The sequence below is a fragment of the Gobio gobio genome (assembly GCF_949357685.1).
Source record: "Gobio gobio genome assembly, chromosome: 9".
NCBI lineage: Eukaryota > Metazoa > Chordata > Actinopteri > Cypriniformes > Gobionidae > Gobio > Gobio gobio.
In genome coordinates this window covers 14,886,823-14,912,076 of record NC_137115.1, presented here as the reverse complement: position 1 = coordinate 14,912,076, position 25,254 = coordinate 14,886,823, and the positions used below count along the sequence as shown (strand labels likewise).

At 37.1% G+C, this 25,254-nt stretch overlaps 1 protein-coding gene across 2 annotated transcripts in view; it reads right to left on the bottom strand.

The window, feature by feature from the left end:
* Positions 1-24,975, bottom strand: part of dmxl2 (Dmx-like 2) — an 88,128-nt gene extending 63,153 nt beyond the window's left edge. For both annotated transcript variants that reach the window (XM_079825067.1, XM_079825066.1), the window contains exons 1-7: positions 24,793-24,975; positions 6,651-6,776; positions 3,677-3,748; positions 3,310-3,388; positions 2,750-2,897; positions 1,596-1,662; positions 81-253 (exon numbers count right to left, since the gene is read on the bottom strand). In XM_079825067.1, the coding sequence (XP_079681193.1) occupies positions 81-253; positions 1,596-1,662; positions 2,750-2,897; positions 3,310-3,388; positions 3,677-3,748; positions 6,651-6,776; positions 24,793-24,879 (752 nt within the window). In that variant the 5' untranslated portion in view covers positions 24,880-24,975. The remainder of the gene's footprint in view (positions 1-80; positions 254-1,595; positions 1,663-2,749; positions 2,898-3,309; positions 3,389-3,676; positions 3,749-6,650; positions 6,777-24,792) is intronic.
* Positions 24,976-25,254: the final 279 nt, after the last annotated feature.

The window sequence follows — 25,254 nt, the reverse complement described above, 5'->3', positions numbered from 1 at the left end:
TACGACACATTGCTACCATTACACAGTACATATTTACATACCATACAACCTAGCATGAGTGAAGGATGTGTTTGACATACTTGGGCATGTATTTACTGGTTTTCCTCCAGGAGAAGCCTGTGACCGTACGTGGGTGGGCCAGATACACGAATGAGAAATTAACCGCTGGGACCTTTTTATCAGTCACGTCTGGCATCACCACTGCAGACTTCCATCCTGTGGTGGGATACCACACCTTCAGCAGGCAGTCATCCTGAGCGAGAGGGAGACAAATTACTTTTCCTGTTCAGGCTATGAAATTGAGCAAAAACAAGTGATTTTCTAAGAAATTTCCTAAGGAACTACATTTTAACTGATCAATATATTTAGACACCCAAGTAGGACAGAGTGTTTTTTAATCCTTGTGGATCAGTAACTAACTATAAAGCCAAAGATATACTTCTTTTGTCTGTAGCTGTGGCTTGCGGACAGTCTGCATAATTTTCGTCATCAACCAAAGATGTCAACATGCAGCAAAATTGTTGGTGTCCGTATGGACAACAGTGCATGTGTGTGAGTGATTCCACTACATCAGTGAGAAATGTGGAAAACATCTCTTCTGTTCTCTGATGACGTGATTACTGGTGTGAGGGCGGGACAAGCTGTCAATCACATGAGATCCTAGCAATAGCAAACCACAATGATTCAACAATCCAATCATTGTCCAATGAACAAAATCAAGTCGCACTCTACATTTTTTCTTGTTCGAGAAGCCATTTAAAAAAAAAGACTATCACAACTTTCATTTCATGCCGACTTTAAGGTGCGGTCACAAACTGACAACAGACAGTAGTGGCCCTTTTTTGCAAGCATAATTGCACCCAAAAATTAGCAAATGTGGCCGCACATTAAAGTAGCCATGTTACTTGCACTAAAATTTTCCAGTAGTATTACAATAGCTCATCGGTTTTAAAATGGTGTAGCCTTACTAGTAAAAGTAAATTATTCTGACAGGTGTAGCATGTCACACTCTTCTCTCCTCAGTGAATCTTAATTAGTTAAGTCCAATTTATTTTAGGGAACCAGTTTGTTTGGCAAAAATCAATGAACTCACTGCATTTCTTGAGCAACATTTTGTATCTTTTAGTAAAATATTTAGTAAAATCTTTCAGCATTGTCTATATTTTTAGTAGTTGTATGTCAATTTATCTGTTCAAATGCGGTTCAATGCTTATACCTTTTTTGACTTGACATCCAGGATTCCACACCAGATAAACACTGGTATGATAAAGATATTGCTTCCTTAAATAGCTTAAAAATAGTTAGCTACATTTTGCTAATAGCATGTAGTGTAGCTAACTACTAGTTTAAAAGTGTACCCTGATTGTAGTTTAACTACTTTGAAGCCATAGCTTCCAATGCTACTCATATCACTCATATGAATTAGCTTTCCAATACTGATAGGGCTCTACCTTTATATAGGTACAAAATAATGTCTTATTTTACACATTCTGAATGGTAAACGTTTCTGTAAGGAATAGGTCTAGGTTTTAGAACAACTGAAATCCACCATGGATCCACCATGATATAAAACATGACATGTATGTGTGCAGTACCTTTCCAGCTGTGGCGAAGTATTCTCCATCTGGAGACCATTGAGTGATGTGAACAGCAGCAGCAGTCCTGAGACAAAAACCACATAAAGCACAAATACAGGTAAACATTTCTGTGCAGATGGTGAAGCATATATAATAAAAGGCCCTCTAAAATGGTGTGTTTTGAAGGCCCAGACTACACCTGCATGTTCAGGGGCCGTAAACACAGAACGTGTTTTACCATTCCACTGCACTACTTTTCCATTGTAATTCTAAACACACACTAGGGACGTGTTTGACCATTGTGCTGCCCACACTTGAGTCTTTTGCAGCTTCTCTCGACGGCCCTGACAATAACCATACACTTTTGAAAATTGAAACTCTAAGATAATAGCAGAATCCACACCACAACTATAATGATGATTACACAGAAGAAAGAATGGATCCATGGGCGTCACTAGGCCTTTTTAGAGGGACTTCTGCCAAGCCACCCTAAAAATCTGTACTCTAATTCGTGATCGCGTCAGTCCCCTTTTCAATATGAAACCAGCGGCAGGTTTTGGGCTTCGCCCCATCTTTTAGGGTGCTTTCACACTAGCCGTTTTGGTGCGCACCCGGGTTCGATTCGTTTGGATGAACAGTTCGGTTTGTTTGGATGAACGCGTGATGTGAATGCGGTCTTCCTGACTAGGCTGCGTACCTGCGAACCGTACCCGAATCTGCTTAAAAAGGGTGGTCTGGGGTATGGTTCATGTGAACTCTGGTATGGTTTGCTGCTGATGTGAACGCAATCGTACCAAATTCCGCCAGTGAACCGCAATTAATTATGTATTTCAGATGTATTTCAATGATGTTTCACACATTTTCCTGACGAGCGTGACTGACATACTGCAAGAGCTGTAAATCTTCTGCTCGTCTTCAGCATTCTTTAGAGCATTTGCAGTACATTCGCGGCAGAGAGACACGTGCCATTACGTACTGAAGCTTTAGAAACAAAACCAATGGTTCAAAAATATAAAAGTGAGGTGAGCAACGCAAAAGCTTTCCTTTTCCATCATATGACCCTTTTAAATACTTTAATTCATCAAATGTGCTTCAATGTTCATTAAATCAGACACGCCACATTAAAGATTTAGTGTTCCGACAGAAGCGTGGTTAAGTTAAGCTGCACTCACTTGCACTGCCAGACACACTTCCAATCATTGAGTACGAGCTCATGAGCTCTGTCATCATTCAGCTGACATTCCTCTTCCTCTACCAGTGTGTCACTAGTTGGAGGAGCCCACAGCTGCAGACACTCAGTTGCTGCCAAGATACGATTGCCTGCACGACAAACAGATGTAATAATTACACATACATATTTATGTGTACCACCACCAGTCAAAAGTTTGGACAAACCTTCTTGTTCCATAATATTTGTTACAATTACTACCATTATTATTTTTCCCCACGTTTTAAAATAATAGTGAAGTCAGAATTATATAATAACACAAATGGAAGTATGGGAATTATGTAGTGACCAACATAACAAACAATGTCTGCCCCATTCACCACTTCAAATCTCAATATAAGTATAACGTTTTTAAGATTTTTATTCATCCAGAGGTTATACTAGTCAGAGAAATATTCTTCTAAATGTATTATTTCATTAGAAAATCCAAAAAAAGTAAAAAACAAAAGGGCACTAGCGAAAGTATTACTTCATACATTAACAAAATGTATATTTCACACCAACCTTGGGGGTCCCAGGCAAGATTGTAGGTTATAGCATTGAGGAAGAACTGACCAGTCTTTTGCCATTGGTAATTCAGATGCTTTAAAAAGTAACAAAAAAAGATCAGTTGCACTGAGTGCTTTATAAGGAAATTGATTTTTACAAATATTAATTTAAAAACATTTTTTTTAAATGTCATCCATATAAAAGACATTTTAGTAAAACATTTAGAATCAGTAAAGTGCTCTCATGAAAATATAAGAACCATACTGTATATATTTGGGTAAAATGGCTATAATAATAATTATCATTATCTCTAAGCTCTTTATGATTATCATTATCATATGATCTAAGATCTAAGATCAACTGTCCTCCAGGGGAAACTCACCTTGTGACGTTTGTTTGGGTTGGAAGCAATTGGTTCGAAAATACAAACAGTATTTCCATAAGACGCAGCAATCTAAAAAAAAAAAATATATATATATATATATATAATACCATTATTATACAAGAGCACCATTATCAAAGAGAATCTGTGATTATAAAAAAATAACATCAAAAACCTAGTCAGTGCAGATAACTGGATACAGTAAATGTTCATTTATCCATGTTCATACTATGTCAGGAGTGAGTTGTGGCTTGTCAGATCCACAATAATGTCTACTCATAAATGACTGATGCCAGTGTCTAGAAGGTGGCTGAAGACAAACATACATTTCATTTTTTGCGTCACCTTTTTCTCTTCTATTCCAGCTTTCAAATCAATTTGCAAGTTGATTTCCTCAAACGTGTTTTACTGTGCTACTCACTGAGGAACTAATATCTGGACTTCAATCAAGGTATTTTAGGCAGGTCTGGAGGAATAAATCCCTTTGTGGGACACTATGAGCTTTATACTGTAACTTTGCAAAACTTATACACAAACAGATACTGTACGTTACACACTAAAGGAAAAGGAAAACATTAAAAAGCATTATATGACCCCTTTAAGCATTCCAACCAGCCTGACACAGTGATGAGCTTAAGTGAGTTTGGGGCCGGACTCTCTTTTGTCCATTCAAGAACAGATGGTGAAAGTGCAACTCATTTGGTGAAGCTAGTGATGCAACAACTAAACTAGGGCTGCAACAAAAAATAAATAGATAAAAATCTATTATTATCAATAATGAAAATAATCGACAACTAATTTGATTATCGATTAGTTGCGTCTGCACGCTGTGCTCGGAAACATCAGCCAGTAACATCGCAAAATTACATGTATATGTACAACACTATAAAACTTGAATAAACATCATATACACATTTACTCAAAATCCACAACAAAAAAAACCTAGGAAAACATAAAATGTTAATTATCCGTTAAAATGTGTGTTAGCAGATTTTGAAACACAAGGGAAATCACTTCTGTTAATTGTCCAGGTTCACTGGAGCTGATCATTTCAATATGGCCAAATCAAATAAACCTGATATTTTGGTTTAAATAATCTTTATGAATAAAGATTAAATGTTCTTGTGATAAAAATAAGTCCTGCCTATATGACACTTTGTATACACAACTCCATCATGTCTGCACTGTAAACCCGAATAAGTAAAAAAAAACTTTAGTTAAAAAATTTACAGTTTAAGTAAGCAGAACTTGCAGATTTTAATTTTGTGATCATACATTTTAATTGCTCTTGATTAGCTTTAACTAGCTAATTCAATAAATGCCACCTTGTTAATTGGTTGCAAAATGCTTTGGTTGCAATAGCTTAGCATAGCACTTGCTGAATGAGGACAGCAATATAATACATTTGACATAAATGTAAAGTGCAGTACAAATAAAATGTATTATTATTATTATTATTATATATCTGTTCTCAAACTAAGCTCATGCTCCACTTGTCACGGTGATGGTACCCTACAAAAAAAAAAACTAACATAACTCTTCTAAACTAGCATAACAAAACATTAAACACTACTAAATCTCCCACTTAAAGTTAATCTTGCACAAAAAAAACCCCATAATATAATACTTATTTTTGGCATTTACTGTCCCTTTTGAGTGCCATGGCAAAGCATGCTGGGAAATAGAAATGCTGTTAAATTTAAGTTGGTCTAAATTGAAAGAAACAAGTTGTTAACTCAAAAGGAAATGAAAGTTATAAATACTCATAAAAGTTAATTGTTTGAACTAATTTGTTTAATATGAGTTGGCTCTACTCAAACCAATTAATTATTTTGAGTGTCAGGGTTTACAGTGTGGATTTGAAATATTGCAGAATATTCTTGAAAAATATCAAAGTATTTTCAGGAATATATACAGTAGAAATGAAAATAGTAAAAATGTTTTATTGCTGCTCATGTTACTGTTTCAATAGGATGGATTGCTTTTGTTGTAGTACCTATTCCTCATTTGTTTAGCGCTTTGGATTAAAGGTCTTCAAAAAGGATTAAAGGGTTAGTTCACCCAAAAATGAAAATTCTGTCATTAATTACTCACCCTCATGTCGTTGGACACCCGTAAGACCTCCGTTCATATTCGGAACACAAATGAAGATATTTTAGTTGAAAGCTGATGGCTGAGAAAGGCCTCAGATAGGCCTCCATTGGCATTCAGTACATTGACACTTCCAAGATCCATGAAAGGCACTTAAAACGTCGTTACAAAGTCTATCTCACCACAGTGGCTCTACAATAATTTTACGATGCGACGACAATAGTTTTTGTGCGCAAAAAAAAAATCAAAATAACACCTTTAACCAACTTGTTCTCGACTTCCGTGTATGCCTCCAAGGCGCATGCGCGAGAATATGACGCAGATCCGCCGTTCGGACACATGACCCAGAAGCGATTTGTTTACGAGCAGAGGAAGACGCGCGTGTCTAAGCTGTTGGATTCTACATTGATCGTGCTTTAGGTCTCGGCGTAGTTCTTAAAATGGGGTTAAAGTGTGTATTTCATGGATTCCCGAACGCCGGCGCTACGTCATATTCTCGCGCATGCGCCGTGGAGGCACACACGGAAGTCGAGAACAAGTTGGTTAAAGGTGTTATTTTGATTTTTTTTTGTGCACAAAAACTATTGTCGTCGCATCGTAAACTTATTGTAGAGTCACTGTGGTGAGATAGACTTTGTAACGACGTTTTAAGTGCCTTTCATGGATCTTGGAAGTGTCAATGTACTGAATGCCAATGGAGGCCTGTGTGAAGCCTTTCTCAGCCATCAGCTTTCAACTAAAATATCTTCATTTGTGTTCCGAATATGAACGGAGGTCTTACGGGTGTCGAACGACATGAGGGTGAGTAATTAATGACAGAATTTTAATTTTTGGGTGAACTAACCCTTTAATGTAAATGTCAAGAAATGTAGTATGGTCTTACCCGGCCAAGTTGATGAGAGCACTCCACACAGCCCACCTGGATGTTTCCATTCTGAGCTCCAGGAATAATCTGAACACACTCAAAATCACTTGCGAGGATCACAATATCACAGCCTGAGCCATACGCCTAAAGAAACAAGAAATCACACAGTCAAAGTCTGTAATTTTTCAAAACTTATTTAACACCTTAAAGTGTTAAGGTTCCCAAAGCCAAGCAAACACAACAGTCTTACTTCTTTAACTAGAAATTAGAAATCATTCAGATTAAAATACAATTAAATACAGTTTATTTTATCTGTGAGACCATTTGCTATAAAGGCCCCAATATACTCACAGCGAAGTTCGTTTTTTTATTCTTCGCATTGGGGCAAAAAGAAGTTCAAAATACTTGAGCAGCGGAATATATTGTAAGTCTGTTAGCGAGCATCCAATGCTGCCCACGCTGCTGAGAGCGACATGTAGATGACTGTGTGAATTATGTGCTGCATGCTTTTGTATCAATAACAAAATAAACACAATGATGACGACAAACAAAAATGGCAGCGATGAAAAAAAAAACAGAAGTTAATAAAAAATAAGATCTAGGGATGCTCCGATAAGGATTTTTGCAGCCGATATCGATTACCATTTTTTTTGTCATCATGATCGGACGATACCGATTCAAGCTTTATATAAGTAATAATTATACACTGTTTCTTTTCAAGATACACAAGAAACACCACAGACGTTATTTACAGTAATGCTATGGAATTTCATTCATTGCATTGAATTAAAAGCATTGAATACCTCTCATAAAAAGGGGGACAAACATACTTCAGCTGAGGTCTTCAAACCTGTCTATACATTTAAGAACTGTATTTCTGAAAAGTTTGGGGTCAGCAAGGTGTCCTTTTCTTTCTTTTTTTAAGAAATTCATACTTTCTAGGACTTTTAAGGATGCATTTAATTAATCAAAAGTGACAGCAAAGATGTTTACATTGTTACAAAGTTTGAACTTTATATTCATCAATATATCACAGTTTCCAACAAAAATATTAAAGCAGAAATAATGATTTCAGCATTGATAATAATAAATCAAATAAAGAGGCATCTTTCAAAAACATAAAATAAAAAAAAATAAAAAAGATCCATCCCGATTGGGAACCATAAAAGAATGCGGATCTTAATTTTCTCTTCCTTATTTTGTAGTTGTATTATTAAGTCACTTTCAAGTTTTGACGTTTCTACATTGGCTGTGGTTCAAGTGAAACTGCTTTGGCAACACAAATGTAGCAAGGTGCGTCATAACACAACAGAGAGAGAGAGTACCGAGTCAGAAGGGTCATAATCACATACTTACATTTACATTCATAATTTACAATGTTGAGTTAAAAATACAAAATTACAAGGTTAAACACCACAATGAGTGTAATACTCTACATAGACTAGGGAGTACAGATCTACACACACAGCGTCCATCTCTCGTGTGTTGGACTCTAAACAGATGTGCCCATTTGATGATCTAAATATGCTTACTGATGCATCCCTTTTTATTCTGGGTTACATTTCCTCCTGGAGCTGATCTACTGCACATGCTCAGTTATGTTTGGAAAAGCACAAGCATACTGTTATTGCAGTCTGAAATTGTTTTTTTCTATGCATAAAACATCTTGATGATCAGCTGCAAGTGCAAAAATGTACAGTGCACAACAGAGAAGTATTATTTCAGTTTTATTGAGACACTATTTTAGTCAATATTAATATTTTCATTCGTTTTAATTTTACTTAAAGTTTTACTAATTTTGTTGCCTTTAAATTAGTGTTTCTTTTATTTAAATGTATAGTTTTCATAAATTTTTATTTAATTTTTTGTTATTTTAGTCCATCAAGTCAAAAAAAGAGAAATGTAGTCTCCAACTACATAATACATTTTTTTTATATATTGTATTTTATTTCTGTTAATATTTTAATTAACTTTGATGGTTTTCGTTAACTATAATAACCCTGCAACAGAGCACACGGCACTAAATACAGTGACCCACAATGCAATATGCTCGACATTCTATGTCTAATATATCAATGGGTTTACTTTATAAATCAACTGTTCAAAGGCTCAAACTGCAAAATATCTGTTTTAGATGATAATGAATGTACTCACTAACGTAATGAGGTCATGACAATGTTTGAAACATTTATCACTACTGTGTGCTGTGCTTTACCATTTAAAAATGAAAATAAAACTAAGTGCACTATACAGTACTATGAAGTAGTAAGCAGTACATAAGTGGTACAATGTAAACACACATGCACACACACACACACACACACACACACACACACAGGTTGCCACAAGCCATTAATCCGTCCAGACTGAAGAGCCGAATGCTGCACCTGTTGTTCTGAGCAGTGTGTGTGTCTCATCCTCTCTATGACTTATTAATGAGAAGAGAGCACAGAGGTACTGAAAGCAAACAAGCTCAAAATGACACTCATTCCCATTATAGACACGACTAGGCAAACTCACACATCACTATGAGCTGCGTGCGCATAGAAAATAATAGAAACTCCATAATATGAATGTATAGTTCCATTTAGATTCGGCTATTAACATTTTTATGAATACAATTCTTCTTAAATTATATTTTCTTGTTATTTTCTAACTTAAGAAAAAATATACACATTTTTGTATTTGCAAAAACTTTTCTTAAGATTGTTCTTAAGACAAAATTTACGAAGTACTCATATTCCTAGGCCAGTCACGATAATCAATATATAGACTTATCGCATGATATAATATGGACATGACCTTGATCATTTTTGGTGATGCGATATATTGCCCATTATGTTTTATTTATTATCTTATCTGTTCTCCGAGTCGGAGGCGAAAGCGGGGCTCAGGTAGCTCCTTCACAGACAGAGCAGACATTGACAGGTGAAAAGAAGGTGTCACTTAAGGTGTTACAGTGTATTCCTGACAGACATTGTGGAAGAATAAGTCCAGATGCACTAGGTTTCAAAGTGTTTTGGCGCAAATACAAACATGACAGCGTGAAATGGTGCACACTGGGCCGACAAGGTAGTGGTGAGTGTCTACTTCATTTTCACAGAGAACACGTTTTTGCATTCAACTGTGCCGTCTTTCCATTGTTTTAAAATGTGCCCTAGACGGATGTGTGACTGTTGCACTTGCGTCTTTTGCAGCATCTCATGCGTTTTAAATACACGGCGCTAAAGGTAAAAGTTCAACTTTTAAAAAACATACCTCTAGAAAAATAGATTTAGCAGCAGATATGGCCTGATGTTGAGGCATCTGTGCCTTTGTTCAAATGGACATATGACTGCTAAGTTAGGGCGTGTGTTTTTCAGCAATAGTGTGCACCCTTACTGAGAAAAGAAGGGGAAACATCTGTAGATAGAATATCTCCAAGTACCTTTTGTGCATTTGCAAGTGTGTTTTTTCTACCTGTGCACTTTTTGTAAGCAAAGGTTTATCTATTATTTATTCAAGTTGTTTTATTATTATTATTTAGGATATTTAAAGTCTCAGTGAACCGGAAGTTGCAACTGATTTTATTTCAGTGCTGTGACATATTTCCAAGTGAAACGGAACATTGAATAGTGGGCAGGGTTTTACTTAAGCGCTCCTCCTCTCCATCTCTCACTCATAGAAGACTAACGGTTGGAGGGGAGTGGTTAAGGATATTCAAACCCAAGCCGTCAAACTGCCGTCATCGGAAAGGGAACGTCATTCCAGACCGGAAGTTACTTTCAGATTTTGATTAAAGATTACCATGGCAAACAATTTTTTTCTGTGTATTAACTTGCAAGGATTAATTGTTCACCCTAAGACCTGTAATGTGTGCTAACAAAGTAAATAAGATTGATTTTGATTTCATGAGAACTTTAAAGGGTTACTTCAGTGATTTAGCATTAAGCTTTGTATCAGTAGAAACCCGGTAGTATATTCGAATGATCGTACTTTCCCCCCTCATATCCCCCTGAGACGAGAGAATTATGCATTTTATTTCTGGAAAAAAATCCTCAGATGACGCAAAATGCCGATATTTGCGTCATCTGAGGATTTTTTCCAGAAATAAAATGCATAATTTCTTGGCCAGAGGCTAGAGGAGCTAGTTCTGCATGTTATCAACCCGCCCACAGGGGTGGGATCTCACTCACAGAATGTAAATGCGCACGGAGCGGTACGGAGCAAAGTGAGTGTTACAACTTTTCAATGAATTCCTATCAAAGTTAAGCTTCCATAGGCATGATCTGATAACGCGTCAAACTGGCGTTGTGAATGACTATGATGAGTATAGTGTCTGTTCTCTAACAAAATTATTTTATTACAATGAATATCAAAACGACGGTGGGGTGGGGGCGGTGACTGACTGAACCCAATTAGCTGAATCTAAATTAATTGAACAGACCAGAGTAGAAATTAAAGGTGCACTGTGTACATTTTAGCAGGGAGGTTGCGAATTGCAACTGTCCACCACTCACCCCTCCCTTTCGAAGCACATAGATAAGCTACGGTGGCCGACACAGGACAAAGATGTCGTCATCTGAGACAGCAGAGAGTACTAGCTAACACTCTGTAGAGCAGTTTGTCCGTTTAGGGCTACTGTAGAAACATGGCGGCACAAAATGGCGACACAAAATGGCGACTTCACTGTAGGGGACCCGCGGTGTATGTAGATAGAAATTACATTCTAAGGTAATAAAAACATAACGGTTCATTTTGTAAGGTCTTTATACACCACGGAAAACATAATTATGTATATTATATTGCATTTCTGTCAATAGATCCATTTCTGTCAATAGACACACTGCACCTTTAAGAAAACAAATAAGTGTACCTGTATCATTCCAGACAATGTGTGTGTGTTCAGTGCAGTAGAATATCATTCATGTCCCTCTGCACAGTGAGACTGAACACGACTCGAGCAAGACATCATTCATCAATCTCCGAGAACATGATCCTCTGGGAGAAGACAACTCGACTCATCCTGCCTGATTCGGCTCTGCGTGCCTGTCAGCATTCCTGATCCGACATGTGTGCAGTGATTGTAATACCCTTCAGAGATCAAGACTAGTCCCAACCAACAGTTTAATCTCATAAAGGGCTATTCCACAGTATGTTAACAGCTACTGAACAAACATTAGCAGCACTGTTTAAATACTAAAAGTCTTTAATTTGAAAAGTATCGGCTTTACTACACCCTATACTGAACAAACGTCATTTAGCTATCGACTTTACCATGTTTGAAATATTCAGTGGTGTAAAGTAACGAATTACAAATACTCTCGTTACTGTAACGGAGTGGTTTTTCTCAGGAATTGTACTTTCTTAAGTAGTTTAAAAACAGTGTACTTTTACTTTTACTTGAGTACATTTTAAGTGCTGTATTGGTACTTTTACTGCGCTATTTTCCCTAAACCTGCTGTCGCTACATTATGTTTATTTTTTTCCTGTTAACGTGATTGGCTAAGACGAATAATCAGTCCTGTGACTCCATGCGTCACACGTGTGACTCCCGTCAATCAACCATGATAGCGCCCAGCCTAGAGTGAGAAGCACGCGCGCTTTATGAAAGGGGGTTGTTGCTGGTTACTGTATGATGACTGAAATCGTGAAATTGCCTTAAACAATTACAAATAATTGACTGCAGAATATTACTTTTTCTAATACACGCACAAATGGCCCGTATTCTGTTAGCGCTGCACGAGCTCGCAGTGCCATCTGCTGGAAACAGTTAATTTAGCTTGATTGTTTGCCAGGCTTCAAAGTGCATTAGGCATTAACCAATCGTCACTGCTAGATTTGTGTCCCTTACATCGATTTCGCTCCGCATGTAAACGCATTAACCTGCTTTCTGTCAGCTTATTGAAGTGCATATTTTAATGTAATGTGTTCTCACATTGCGATTTAAAATTTGAGTCCATGTATATAGCAAATAACTTTCATAAAACATCAGATTTAAACTTAAATCAGGTTTATTTTTTAATTGCAAGCAAAATTAATCAGTGGTGAAAATGACTTGATTCTGATTTCTGAAGTGTATTCTTTTTACAGAGAAAACATCCATTGAAATTATAGCATTACAATGAATGCGTCTTGAAACGTTTTTTTTTTTTTACATACAATTGTTAAAGCTACATTGTGTGATATTTGCCCCCATCTAGTGGTGAAAAGGTATATGACCATCCAGAGAATTTTTGTTTCTGTTCCTCTCAATTCCGATTTCGTTTTAACTCCTACGGTGGCCGATTTAGTCCAAGATTAACATGGCTTCCAGTTCGACCTTTTCCACATTCGACACGGTGCCATCGAGTGTTAAAACGCGAAAGGCGAAGCTTGAATTTACGGGTATGTCCCTCTTTAGCTAATGTACTTTCAAGATGGAGGGGCAACATGGCGACCCGCATTCGAACCCCTTACCCGTATGTATTTTCAATGGCATATTATAAACTTACGAGAATACTTTATTACTTGAAAGAAGTAAATATACATTAATGAGCACATATATTTTTGAAAGAACTAAATGTTTTTAGCTAAGAATAAACTAAAAAAAGTTACACAGTGTAGCTTTAATGTACAACGCTTTGCAACCTTTTTTAATTAACCGCAAGAAAACCTCTACAGAATGGTTGTCATAAATGTTACCAGATTATTGGTTGTTTCTCAAATATTACATGGCTGTATTTTTAGTGCTAGCAGTCAAAAATAAAACTTGGAGAAATATTGAAATACTGAAATACTGTTGGGGATCTCATGTTTTTTTGTTCTTACTGAGAATCATCCATAAAAGAGTAAGCTACATTTTTAATTTGCAGAGTATAAGGTGGAATAACATTCATAGCATAGTACTCACTATTCTTGAGTACTTTTAAAAGGGCTACTTTTTACTCCTACTTTGAGTAGTATTTAGGACAGGTACTTTTACTCTACTAGCAATAGAGTTATCTATTTTTTGACATGTAACAGTACTTTTACTTGAGTATTCTTTTACAGTACTCTTTCCACCACTGGAAATATTAAGCATGTATTTTTGTAAAGCATTTAAAATGAATATTTAAAAAAAAAACTAATATTCTGGTTATACCTTCTGGTTATACCTACCAATGAAATTCCTGTAGTTATACTATTTGTTCTGGTACTTTATGGTGAAACCTACAACTAGATGTATCTTCCTTGTATCAACAAGCCACACTACTAGCCAGGTTTATTTTTTGCTTTAATGAAAGTAAAAGTGAAAGACTGTATACAATTGTGTACAGACTGGTTTGGTAAGTAGTTTTATCTCATGCTAAATCACGTGTAATGTTTAAGCACTATGGTTGGTTATACTTTAAAACAGTGTGACAGTTGAATATTTGAATTCTTTGTGAAATATAAAACTGAGACACAAATCAAAATTATAACTTTATCTGGGGTAATCGACATTATGCCACATTTGCCATCCATTAACATTAGGCTGAAAATAATCTGGAATATTCCTTTAACCAGTAGTTGTAGATTTCCACCATCATCTGTGGATCAAAGGAAGAGCAAACCTATTTTATGTGCATTGATCAAAGTCTATATGTGAATAAAAGCTTAAATAAAATCTGTTTAAATATTAAGTCTCTGGAAGATTTGAATTAAACCACTCATATGGTTGATGTTTAGTATGTCTTAATGAACTTGTTAAAGCTTCGGTTGAATGGACTTTCAATGGAGGGACAGAAATCTCTCACGTTTCATTAAAAACATCTTAATTTATGTTTCGAAGATTAACAAAAGTCTTATGGTTTTGGATGACATAAGGGGAAGTAATGACAGAATTACATTTTCTGTAAACTAGCCTATCCCTTTAAAAAAAAACATAGAAAATCATAGAACTGTTCATGTCAAGATGTTCGTCTAAAGAACCCGGGAGCATGACAGCTTGTTATGCTATGTGTCATAAGCTCAGTGATAAACATCAGCTCATGTGTACTGGCAGACATGAGCCATATTTCTGCACATCACATATTTCAAAAATATCTACAGCGCCAGAACCTGATTTGGTTGCACTGATGTGCCAAGGAGTATTAATTATTATGTTGCATGTTCTGTCTCTTGGAAATGCACATTTGACAGTAACTTAAAGGTCCCATGACATGTAAATGTCACTTTATGAGGTTTTAAACATTAATTTGAGTTCCCCTAGCCTGTCTGTCTATGGTCCCCCATGATTAATCGTATTTTAATTTCTGCTGGATTCATTAAAAATAATCGTTGCAATATCTGCCCCGATGATTATTTGTCCTGAAAACGCTTTTTTTTATTTTTTTATCTTGCATTGGTAACAGCCTCTACTATCTTTCCTGCTTGGGGTTGCCAGATGTCTAGTAGGGTCCCGTTTTATTTTATTATTGTTTTCCGCATTCCATTTTTTCCATAAAAAATTTTCTGGATTCTGTTTTTTTTTCTGTTTTTATTTTTTGGACTCCATTTTAATGGTTACATTAAATTTTAGTAATCAAAAGGCATGTCTAATTAATTTAAATCATGAAACTTATTAAATGTAACAATTAATTAAAAGTTTAACAAAAATGACATGTTTAGGGCACAAGGTTTTTTTTGTTTTGTTTTTTTTTTGTGTTTTTTGTTGTCAAAATCCGCTTTATTTTGACCAAATTCTGTTTTCTTGATTCCATTTTAATGGTTTAATTAAAATTGTAATAATCAAAAAGCATGTCTAATTAATTAAATTCATAAAAACAACAATTTATTAATTTATTTTTCCAATTTCATTTATATTTTTTTTCAGGCAATCAAATTAAGGCATTAAACATTAATTTAATTTAGCTTTCATATTTAATCATATGAAATTAAACAAACTTTTTTGTCAAACAAAGTGCTGCACAACAGAGCTTTACAGCTAAAATTATGGAAGAATAATTGATTATTCCTTACAAAAATAAAGTTAATAATAATTTATTATCATTATTATTATTATTATTATTATTATTATTAGTGTTAGTTTTATTATATACATTGAGAGTAGCTACAACAGTAATATACAACAGTATTATATTTCTGTCACAATAGCTAGGTTTCCATCCACCTATTTTTAAGCGCATTTTGGGATATCACATCTAAAAATGCTGAATGGAAACGCCGAGATGCGCATAAATTCAAAAAATTTGCATAAAAACGTATGCGCTCATTTCAGTAGGATACATTTTCTATCCGATACGAAAACGTGCATAAACTACGATGGAAATGCATTATCAAATAAATTCCTTGATGCGCATAAAAAAAATCATGTGACTTTCGTGATGTAACAGCATAACTGTAGTAACCAGCGAAAAAATCTTGTTTGCAAAACATCTGAAATGCTGTTTTGGTCATTCAGAAATCTGTTGTCAAAGATGCTCGATATATTTCCCTCCTAGAACTGTCTTATGACTGCGTTCCCAAACAGCAGCATCTGCCTCTGAAAGCATGACAACAAGTTTATTGAGACGCACAAGTTTCTCTGAGACGCAAATCATTTATTAAAGGTCCCATGGCATGAAATTTTCATTTTATGAGGTTTTTCAACATTAATATGAGTTCCCCTAGCCTGAATATTGTCCCCAAGTGGATAGAAATGTTGATCGGTGTAAAACCGAGTTCTGGCTGTCTTTCTCTGCCTTTGAGAAAATGACAGGCCAGACTAGCCGATCCTGAAGTCTCCTGTTTTGACGTCCACACAGGAACGGTTACCTCCCTTTCCTCCGCCCAGAGAATCTGGCACACCCATGCAAACGCTCGAGAGAATAGAGATCATTGCTTGTGAACGAGTGAACGCTGGCAGTTTCTCAGTGTTTGGATGTACAAATGAAAACAGAAGTCTTTTTTCAGTTCCTTCTGATCTGTGATCAGTGATTTCTGATGTGTAGCTAATTATTTATTATTCGTGCACACAATGCGGCTTCTCTCTCTCCAGACAGAACGGTGTTTTCGTGTTTTCTATCTTGTGAGTCAGTGTTTTTGTACGTCCTCGTCGCGTCTATCGGTTCTAAAATGTGCATACAGTCATGAGTTTCTGTAAGTAAGTAAGTAAGTAAACTTTATTTATATAGCACCTATCACAGATAAAAATCACAAAGTGCTTTACAAAGAATATACAATTTAACAAACAAAACAAACCCAAATAAAACAGAAGCCCAAAATTAACTAAAAGCTTGTCTGAATAAAAGTGTCTTCAGCTGCTTTTTAAAAGAAGGGAGTCAGGGAGAGCGTTCCATAATTTAGGGGCAATTGCCTGAAAGGACCGGTCACCCCATGTTTTAAGACGGGTTTTGGGGACACTCAGGAAATTTCGACCTGAGGAACGAAGAGTACGAGAGGAAGAGTACGGTGACAGCAAGTCTGTGATATATTGGGGGGTCTGACCATGTAGTGCTCTAAAAGTTAGAACTAAAATTTTATAATCAATTCTGGATTTAACAGGCAGCCAATGTAATGTAAATAAAATTGGAGTAATGTGTGTCCTTCTATTGGTTCCTGTTAAAAGCCTGGCAGCAGCGTGTTGCACCGTCTGGAGACGACTCAGAGAAGATTTGTTAAAGCAAGTAAAAAGAGAATTACAGTAATCTAGACGTGATGAAATAAAAGCATGAATTATCAACTCCATAGTAGCTTTGGGCAACAAAGTCCTCAGTTTAGAGATATTTCTCAAATGATAGTAACAGTTTCTGACCAACTGTCTAGAATGACCATCCAGAGACATTGATTGGTCGAACCGAAGACCAAGGTTTCTAAGGCTCAACTGAACGGTTGAGTCCAAGGAACCGAGATGCAGTTTTATTAGAGGTATTTTTTTGTCTGGAGCAATGATTAAGGTTTCCGTCTTTTTTGCATTTAGTTGTAAGTAATTATTATTTAACCAGATCTTAATGCAAGACATGCATTCCATTCTGCTCAACATCGGCCTCACACACGCCGAAGCTCTGCACTGGCCGGTGGCCTTCAACATCCCCGACCCCCAATACTGCATCTGGCCCACAGCGGAGGCACCAAACGCGGCGTGAGATTAAGCAGAAGGGGGGTAAGCGTGAGCATATTCGGGCTAGCCAGCCTAGCCCCACAATAAACTGGATTACATTCGATGACTGCTGTTGTGTCTTTGTTTGCGCTGTGTACTCAACGCGCGTCACTGATGCTTTTATTTTATTTTAAAAATAATACTTCTTCATTATCAACACTTACTTTTAACTCGTTCATCTCGACAGCTGTAATGGTACTTTGCATGTGTTACAAAGTTGGTAATAATGATGAAGACGGACTCGGTGTGACTGGGACTCGTGTTTATTCAGAACTCTCAGATACAAACACAATAAACTCGCGCTGACTGACAGCGCTCTCATAACTCAGTAGTTACTATAAATAACTTTGTTAGCAATCGCTGAGCTCCTTCTCTGGTACACTAGTGATGTCTGGTTCGCGAACGATCTTTCTTTTGAACCAGTTCTTTTTAGTGAACCGAATCAGTTCACCAAATCGGACTGAATCGTTCTAAACGGTTCGCGTCTCCAGTCAGCACTGATCCATAATTTACTAAAGTTACTAACTTTCTGACATGAGTGACAGCCCCTCCGACTAGAAATAGACTAATAACCTGAAGTATATGCTGTAACTAAAACAGTTCAGACATGCTGAGAACTGATGTGAAGTGAACTCAGGTCCATCCGTCTCTCTGGCAGCAGCTCGTGCCTGCTCGTGCCTCGTAGACCTCGTTAAACCACGCCCCCTCCGCTCATTTAAAATGCAAAGATGTCAGCCAATCACAACAGTGGGCGTTTTTACTGAAGTCTCACAGCAGACTCTTGAAGCAGGGCATTCAGCCACAGGGCAAACAGCAGTATATAAAAAATGCCTTTTATTTCTAAATTATGACATTTTATGATGTAAAAGTCATACTAACAATATAAGTACACCTCAGGAAACATTATAAAATAATAGAAAAATGCCATGCCATGGGACCTTTAATGATTATAATGATATGATTATATATGGTGGCTTCTCCTATTTTTCTTAGTGATTTTTAGCAGTAGTTTATCAGGAAGTGAAGATTATGTTCTCTTCGACTCACTGGATGGAAACGGTGCAAATGTTTTTATGCGATACTGCATTTTTGCGCATAAATTACATTCGCAACTTTGGATGGAAACATAGCTAATGTCTTCAAGTTAAACCAAACTTTTATTTTTACCGGATGCCATGAAGACTGAGTTTGTGTGTTTATGATATGATGATAGTTTTTTTCAAATGAAACGGTAAAATGCTCATGAAGTGACTCTCAGAGTGGCTCTGGAGATGAAGTTCATGCATTCATGTCCTCATATAGTGAGATGGCAGTCACGCGTGCTTCAGTGTGTGGTGAATGAAATCATTCATCCACACAGACACGCAGGATTCATATTTAAATGACCATCTTTTTGCGGTTTAATATTCACAGACACTATATCACGATTTGATTTAAGTGTACTTGCCTGCTTTTTATTTATTCATCGAAAATTCCGCGTTATACATTTTTTTAAGACTCCACAATTCTGTCTGCGTTTTCCACATCGCAGTCAAGAAAAGAAATCCCCCAAATCCCCTTTTCTCTTTAAGGGTTAGTTCACCCAAAAATGAAAATTCTGTCATTAATTACTTACCCTCATGTCGTTCGACACCCGTCAGACCTCCGTTCATCTTCGGAACAGAAATGAAGATATTTAAGTTGAAATCTGATGGCTCTGAAAGGCCTCAATTGGCACAATGGTACTCTACACTCTCAAGACCCTTAAAAGGTACTAAAGACGTCGTTACAAAGTCCATCTCACTACAGTGGTTCTAAAATAACTTTATGAATCGGCGAGAATAGTTTTTGTGCGCAAAAAAACCCTAAATAACGACTTACATAGTGATGACGATTTCAAAACAAGGCATCATGAAGCTTCGAAGCGTTATGAATCAGTGAGCCGAATGATGATTCGGATCGCGTGTCAAACCGCCAAACTGCTGAAATTTGGCGATTCAAACCACTAAATCGACTCGCTGATTCATAACGCTTTGAAGCTTCATGATGCCTTGTTTTGAAATCGTCATCACTATGTAAGTCGTTATTTAGGGTTTTTTTGCGCACAAAAACTATTGTCGCCGATTCATAAAGTTATTTTAGAACCACTGTAGTGAGATGGACTTTGTAACGACGTCTTTAGTACCTTTTAAGGGTCTTGAGAGTGTAAAGTGCCATTGTGCCAATGGAGGCCTTTCAGAGCCATCAGATTTCAACTAAAATATCTTCATTTCTGTTCCGAAGATGAACGGAGGTCTTACGGGTGTCGAACGACATGAGGGTAAGTAATTAATGACAGAATTTTCATTTTTGGGTGAACTAACTGTTTAAAAGAATACATTTTCTGCACAGCATTTTACTTAACCTTCTCAATCTGTCAACCATGTACACACACTCGCTCTGCTCTGCAAAAAACAAAAAAAGCGCTGTGATCTGTATCGTATCAGTTAGGCAAATTGGTAGTGGCACCAGCACAACCTCTAACACAATTCAGTCGCACTGGCAGAAAAAAAAGGTTGCAAATGCAACCATTTAGACACAGTCTACAGCCATGATATCTGAATATTGCAACTATATTCCAGTGAGGTTTCAGCACTCAAATAAACCCCAAAGGCATTGAAATCCCCTAGTGCTATGATCCACCCTCCACTCCTGCTGGCTAATGATCCCAGCAGGCCCCAGGATGAGGCGTCTGCAGGAGTGCAAGTGCGTGTCAGCCTTGAGTATGGCGTGAGTATAACATATACAGACACACCGCGCTGGGCTGTATTTTTATGCCATGTCTAATGACAACTAGCATTCCTACACAAACACACACTACGATCCACCACTCCAAAAGCCCCAAAATACCACTCCTTCTTGCAAAACAACAAAAGATAATGAAAAGATAAACAAAATATGTTTCTTTTTTTGACACCCTGTGGGTTTGCCATATCATGTGTCAGCCTCATGCTGTGAGCAGGAAGCCATAAAGTCAAAAAGGCTTGACACCAAAAAAGTGAGACTGACAACTCTCACACACCCAGTGCTGAGTCTTCTAAAGCTCTTGATCTACTCAATGCTTTACTTAAAAATGGTTCCATTTGAGAACTTTATGACAAAAACTGATATCACGATTAATTAAATGAATCACAATTAAAGGAATATACACTACTGGTCAAAAGTGTGGAATACTTGAGAGATTTATCAAAGAAGTCTCTAATGCGCATTAAGGATGCATTTATTTGATGACAAATAAAGTAAAATCTGTTTAATATTCTAACAATTTAAAAGGACTGTTTTCTATTTTAATATATTTTAAAATGCAAGTTATTCCTGTGATATCAAAGCTAACATTCCAAAGTTTGGGGTTAGTAAATTAATAATTTTACTCAACAAGAAAAAAAGATTTCTGCTACAAAATATTTATACTTCAAATAAATGCTGTTCTGTTGAACTTACTATTAAACAAAAAAATCTTGAAAATAAATCATCCATGTACGTACAGTTTCCACAAAAAATTTAAGCAGCAATAGCCATATCATAAAAGTGATAAACATGTAAGTATATGTTGTCTGAGCTATAATAACCTCCCCAAAAAAGAGACGCTTTTTGATTTTTTTGGTAATAAATTCATTTTTGAAAGTCTGTGCTCTAGCACCCTGCAGACCGTTTTGGCTGTTTCCTCTAAATTCCATAAAATACTGGAAAAAATATTTTTGTCTGGATCATGTATGCAAGATTTATTCAAATTAATCTAAATGGAGGAATATGACCTTTTTTATGGTAAAACAAATGCATTATCCTGGTGTCTTTTTTATAGAAAACCCTGAAATTACTTAAAACAATTCTGAAAGTGATAAATATTATAGCATATGTTGTGCGTGATATAATAAACATATAAAATATTTAAAAAAAATAAAAAAAATAGACGTTTTTGATTTTTTTGGTTATAAATTCATTTTTGAAAGTATGTGTCAGCAAACACTGGAAAAAAGAATTCAATGACACTGGGATATTGGAAGCTTTTCAATTTGGGTAGGCCAAATCCAGGTGGAAATCCCAAAAATGGTCCCAGAACTTAAGAGGTTAAGAACATCTCGAATTACAAAATGAATTGTGTTTTTTATATCTCCTTTAACATATCAATACACCCTTTTTCTGTTCGTAAAAAAAATGAAAACAAGCAGCTTTCACACAACAACAGGGAATTTACCAGCACCTGCGCACATGCATTGCCCACATACAGCTATTGCGAAAGCTAACGACAATCATTTCCAAAGAGAAACTGATCGCCTGTACTGTCCGAACTGACCTAATCATGTGAAATCAGCACGTGTGTGTACTTTCTGATGGAGAACCCGTGTTAAGCCACAGGGAATTATTCAGGTTGTATGGCAGGTTTCAGTTCTTGTTTCTGCTCTGTGAAAGCAGCTGTCTGACAAATCAAAGCGGACATGAGAGCTTTTCCTTAAAAAGCCTGATTATTTCAAAAAACGCAATTGTCTTCTACCCCATATCATTTCACAGCAGATATTTATGAGCAGCCAGTAATATTCCAGCACTGATCACTGCAGTCTTCAGGGGTGAGCTCAATAAGATCGAAATGGCGATAGAGGAGTGCTGCCAAACAGCTTGCTGAATCACATTTCAGAGTGTTTTATAGTTTTATGGCCAAACAAGCAAGCAACAGTGAGGTATTTGGTATTGGTCTGATCGGGCTTCATCAGCCATCATCCAAAACATCATTAGATAGCTATAAACATTCATATTTATCATTCAATTGTGCATATTTTGTTGGGTTCACTGTGCAACACTTTTTGTTGTACTAATACAAACAAATATGTAATTACCATAACAGCAAATCTTGCATTATTACATGCAACTAACCCTCAACCAAAGCCCATTCCTTACCCTAACCTTATAAGTAAATACATGTAGTTAATTCATATTACTTAGTACTTCAACTGTTAGTTCACAAAAAAAATGAAAATTCTGTCATTAATTCCTCACCCCCACGTCGTTCCAAACCCGTAACCCGTCATCTTCAGAACACAAATTAAGATATTTTTTGATTCAATCCGAGAGCTCTCAGGCCCCTCCATAGACAGCTATTTAATTAACACTTTCAAGGTCCAGAAAGGTAAAACATTGTTAAAGGAACACTCCACTTTTTTTGAAAATAGGCTCATTTTACAAGTCCCCTAGAGTTAAATAGTTGAGTTTTACTGTTTTTGAATCCATTCAGCCGATCTTTGTATATGGCGGTAGCACTTTTAGCATAGCTTAGCATACATCATTGATTCTGATCAGTCCATTAGCATCTCATTCAAAAAATTACCAAAGAAACTTTAAATATTTTTCTTATTTAAAACTTGACTCTTCTACAGTTACATCGTGTGCTAAGACCAACTGAAAATTAAAAGTTGCGATTTTCTACACCTATATGGCTAGGAACTACTTTCTCATTCCTGCGTAATAGTCGCGGATCTTCGCGGCCGTACCATGGCTGCAAGCGGCGCAATGATTTGTTGGTATTCTGTGAAACATGGTGGTAGTATACACCTTCGACTTACTATCACAGCCCTTTACAACTCACAGAACCATGGCTAATCACACAGGTAAATCCACAACACAATTTGTCGGCTGCAAGCCTGAAACTTTCTCTGCAACTACACAAACTTAGTGCCGGTCACATTGAAAGTTACCTAGCTGGGGGCTACTTTTAGGCGCTGTAATATCATTGCGCTGCTGCAGCCATGGTACGGCCGCGAAGATCCGCGACTATTACGCAGGAATGAGAAAGTAGTTCCTAGCCATATAGGTGTAGAAAATCGCAACTTTTAATTTTCAGTTGGTCTAAGCACACGATGTAACTGTAAAAGAGTCAAGTTTTAAATAGGAAAAATATTGAAAGTGTCTTTGGTCATTTTTTGAATGAGATGCTAATGGACTGATCAGAATCAATGATGTACGCTAAGCTATGCTAAAAGTGCTACCGCCAGATACAAAGATCGGCTGAATGGATTCAAAAACGGTAAAACTCAACTATTTAACTCTAGGGGACTTGTAAAATGAGCCTATTTTTTTTTTTAAAAAGTGGAGTGTTCCTTTAAAATAGTCCATGTGACTCCAGTGGTTCAACCTTAATATTATGAAGCGATGAGAATACTTTTTGTTGCCAAAAACAAACAAAAAATAACGACTTCATTCAACAATTTGGTTTTAGCCTGTGTCAGTCTCCTACGCAGTTTACGAAATTGTTGAATAGTCATTATTTTTGTCTGTTTTTGCACGCAAAAAGTATTCTCGCCGCTTCATAAAATTAAGGTTGAACCACTGGAGTCACATGAGGGTGAGTAATGTCAATAAAAAAAATGTATGACAATTTTCATTTTTGGGTGAACTATACCTTTACATATATAATTACACTGTAACAATGACACCTTAAAATAAAGTGTAACCCATTTTTGATACATGCCTAATTCGTTGTGCACAGCATGCAGTGATACGTCTTTACATTAGAGACTCTGGCCTGTCAACTGTACTCTTTGACGTCACTGTGTGCACAGCTGATGGGCTCAACATCCAAGCACAATGGCAGTGTCTCCTAACCTACTAAGCAACCTAGACAACCTCCATAGACAGCATTTTATGCATCACAGTCGTCTGATGCTGTCTAGGTACTAGGCGGCTGACTAACTAGGTTGTGAGCTACAGCCAAAGAATATCATCCTCACCCTTTGCTGCTATGCATCATCATCATCATCATCATTAGAGAGCATTGCAACCAGCTTTAAGCATGGATTGCATGTCCTGCAATCGTGCATGTTAGAGTTTGCATAGATAGAGGCACCCCGCATGTGTGTGTGTGTGTGTGTGTGTGTGTGTGTGTGTGTGTGTGTGTGTGTGTGTGCTACTGATCTGCAGGGACACACACACCGCAGATAACCTTGAGGATGACAGATGGCACGCTGAACTCATACACGCATCATGAGGATGATGATAATGGTGGTGGTGATGATGATGCACAAGCGTCACGCTTGATCATCGATCACGCACAAGCGTAAAATAACGCGCCGCGCAGGTTTATTTCTCACCCACCGTGAACGGGACGTCGTTGACGCTTCCCACGGAGTAGCAGCAGTCCCCTGGGTTAACGGCCCCCGTCAGCACCTGGTGCAGATGCATTTTTGTTGATCACGCCGATGTTGAATTATTTACAGCCGCGACGCTTCTCCGCCCGCTAGGTTTCTCTCCATCTAGACTGGGAATCCCATCCGTACGCGTCCGGCCTGGCAGCCGCTCATCCGTCTCTAAACACACCGTGCGTTTAAACACACACGGGCTCTGCTGAAATATGTGTCCCGGTGTCCAATTTCCTGCATAGAACGGTTAAAATGGCTCGTGTCACGTAGCTGTCACATTAACGAGCGGATTATACGTTTCTCCTCCCGCTGCTGCTGCTGAAACTGGAGCGCGCGGCACGATCACCGCAGAGGCGCTCGTGCTCCTCGTGCGCGCGACCTCATGTCAGCGAGAGTATAGATGTACAACAACTAGATT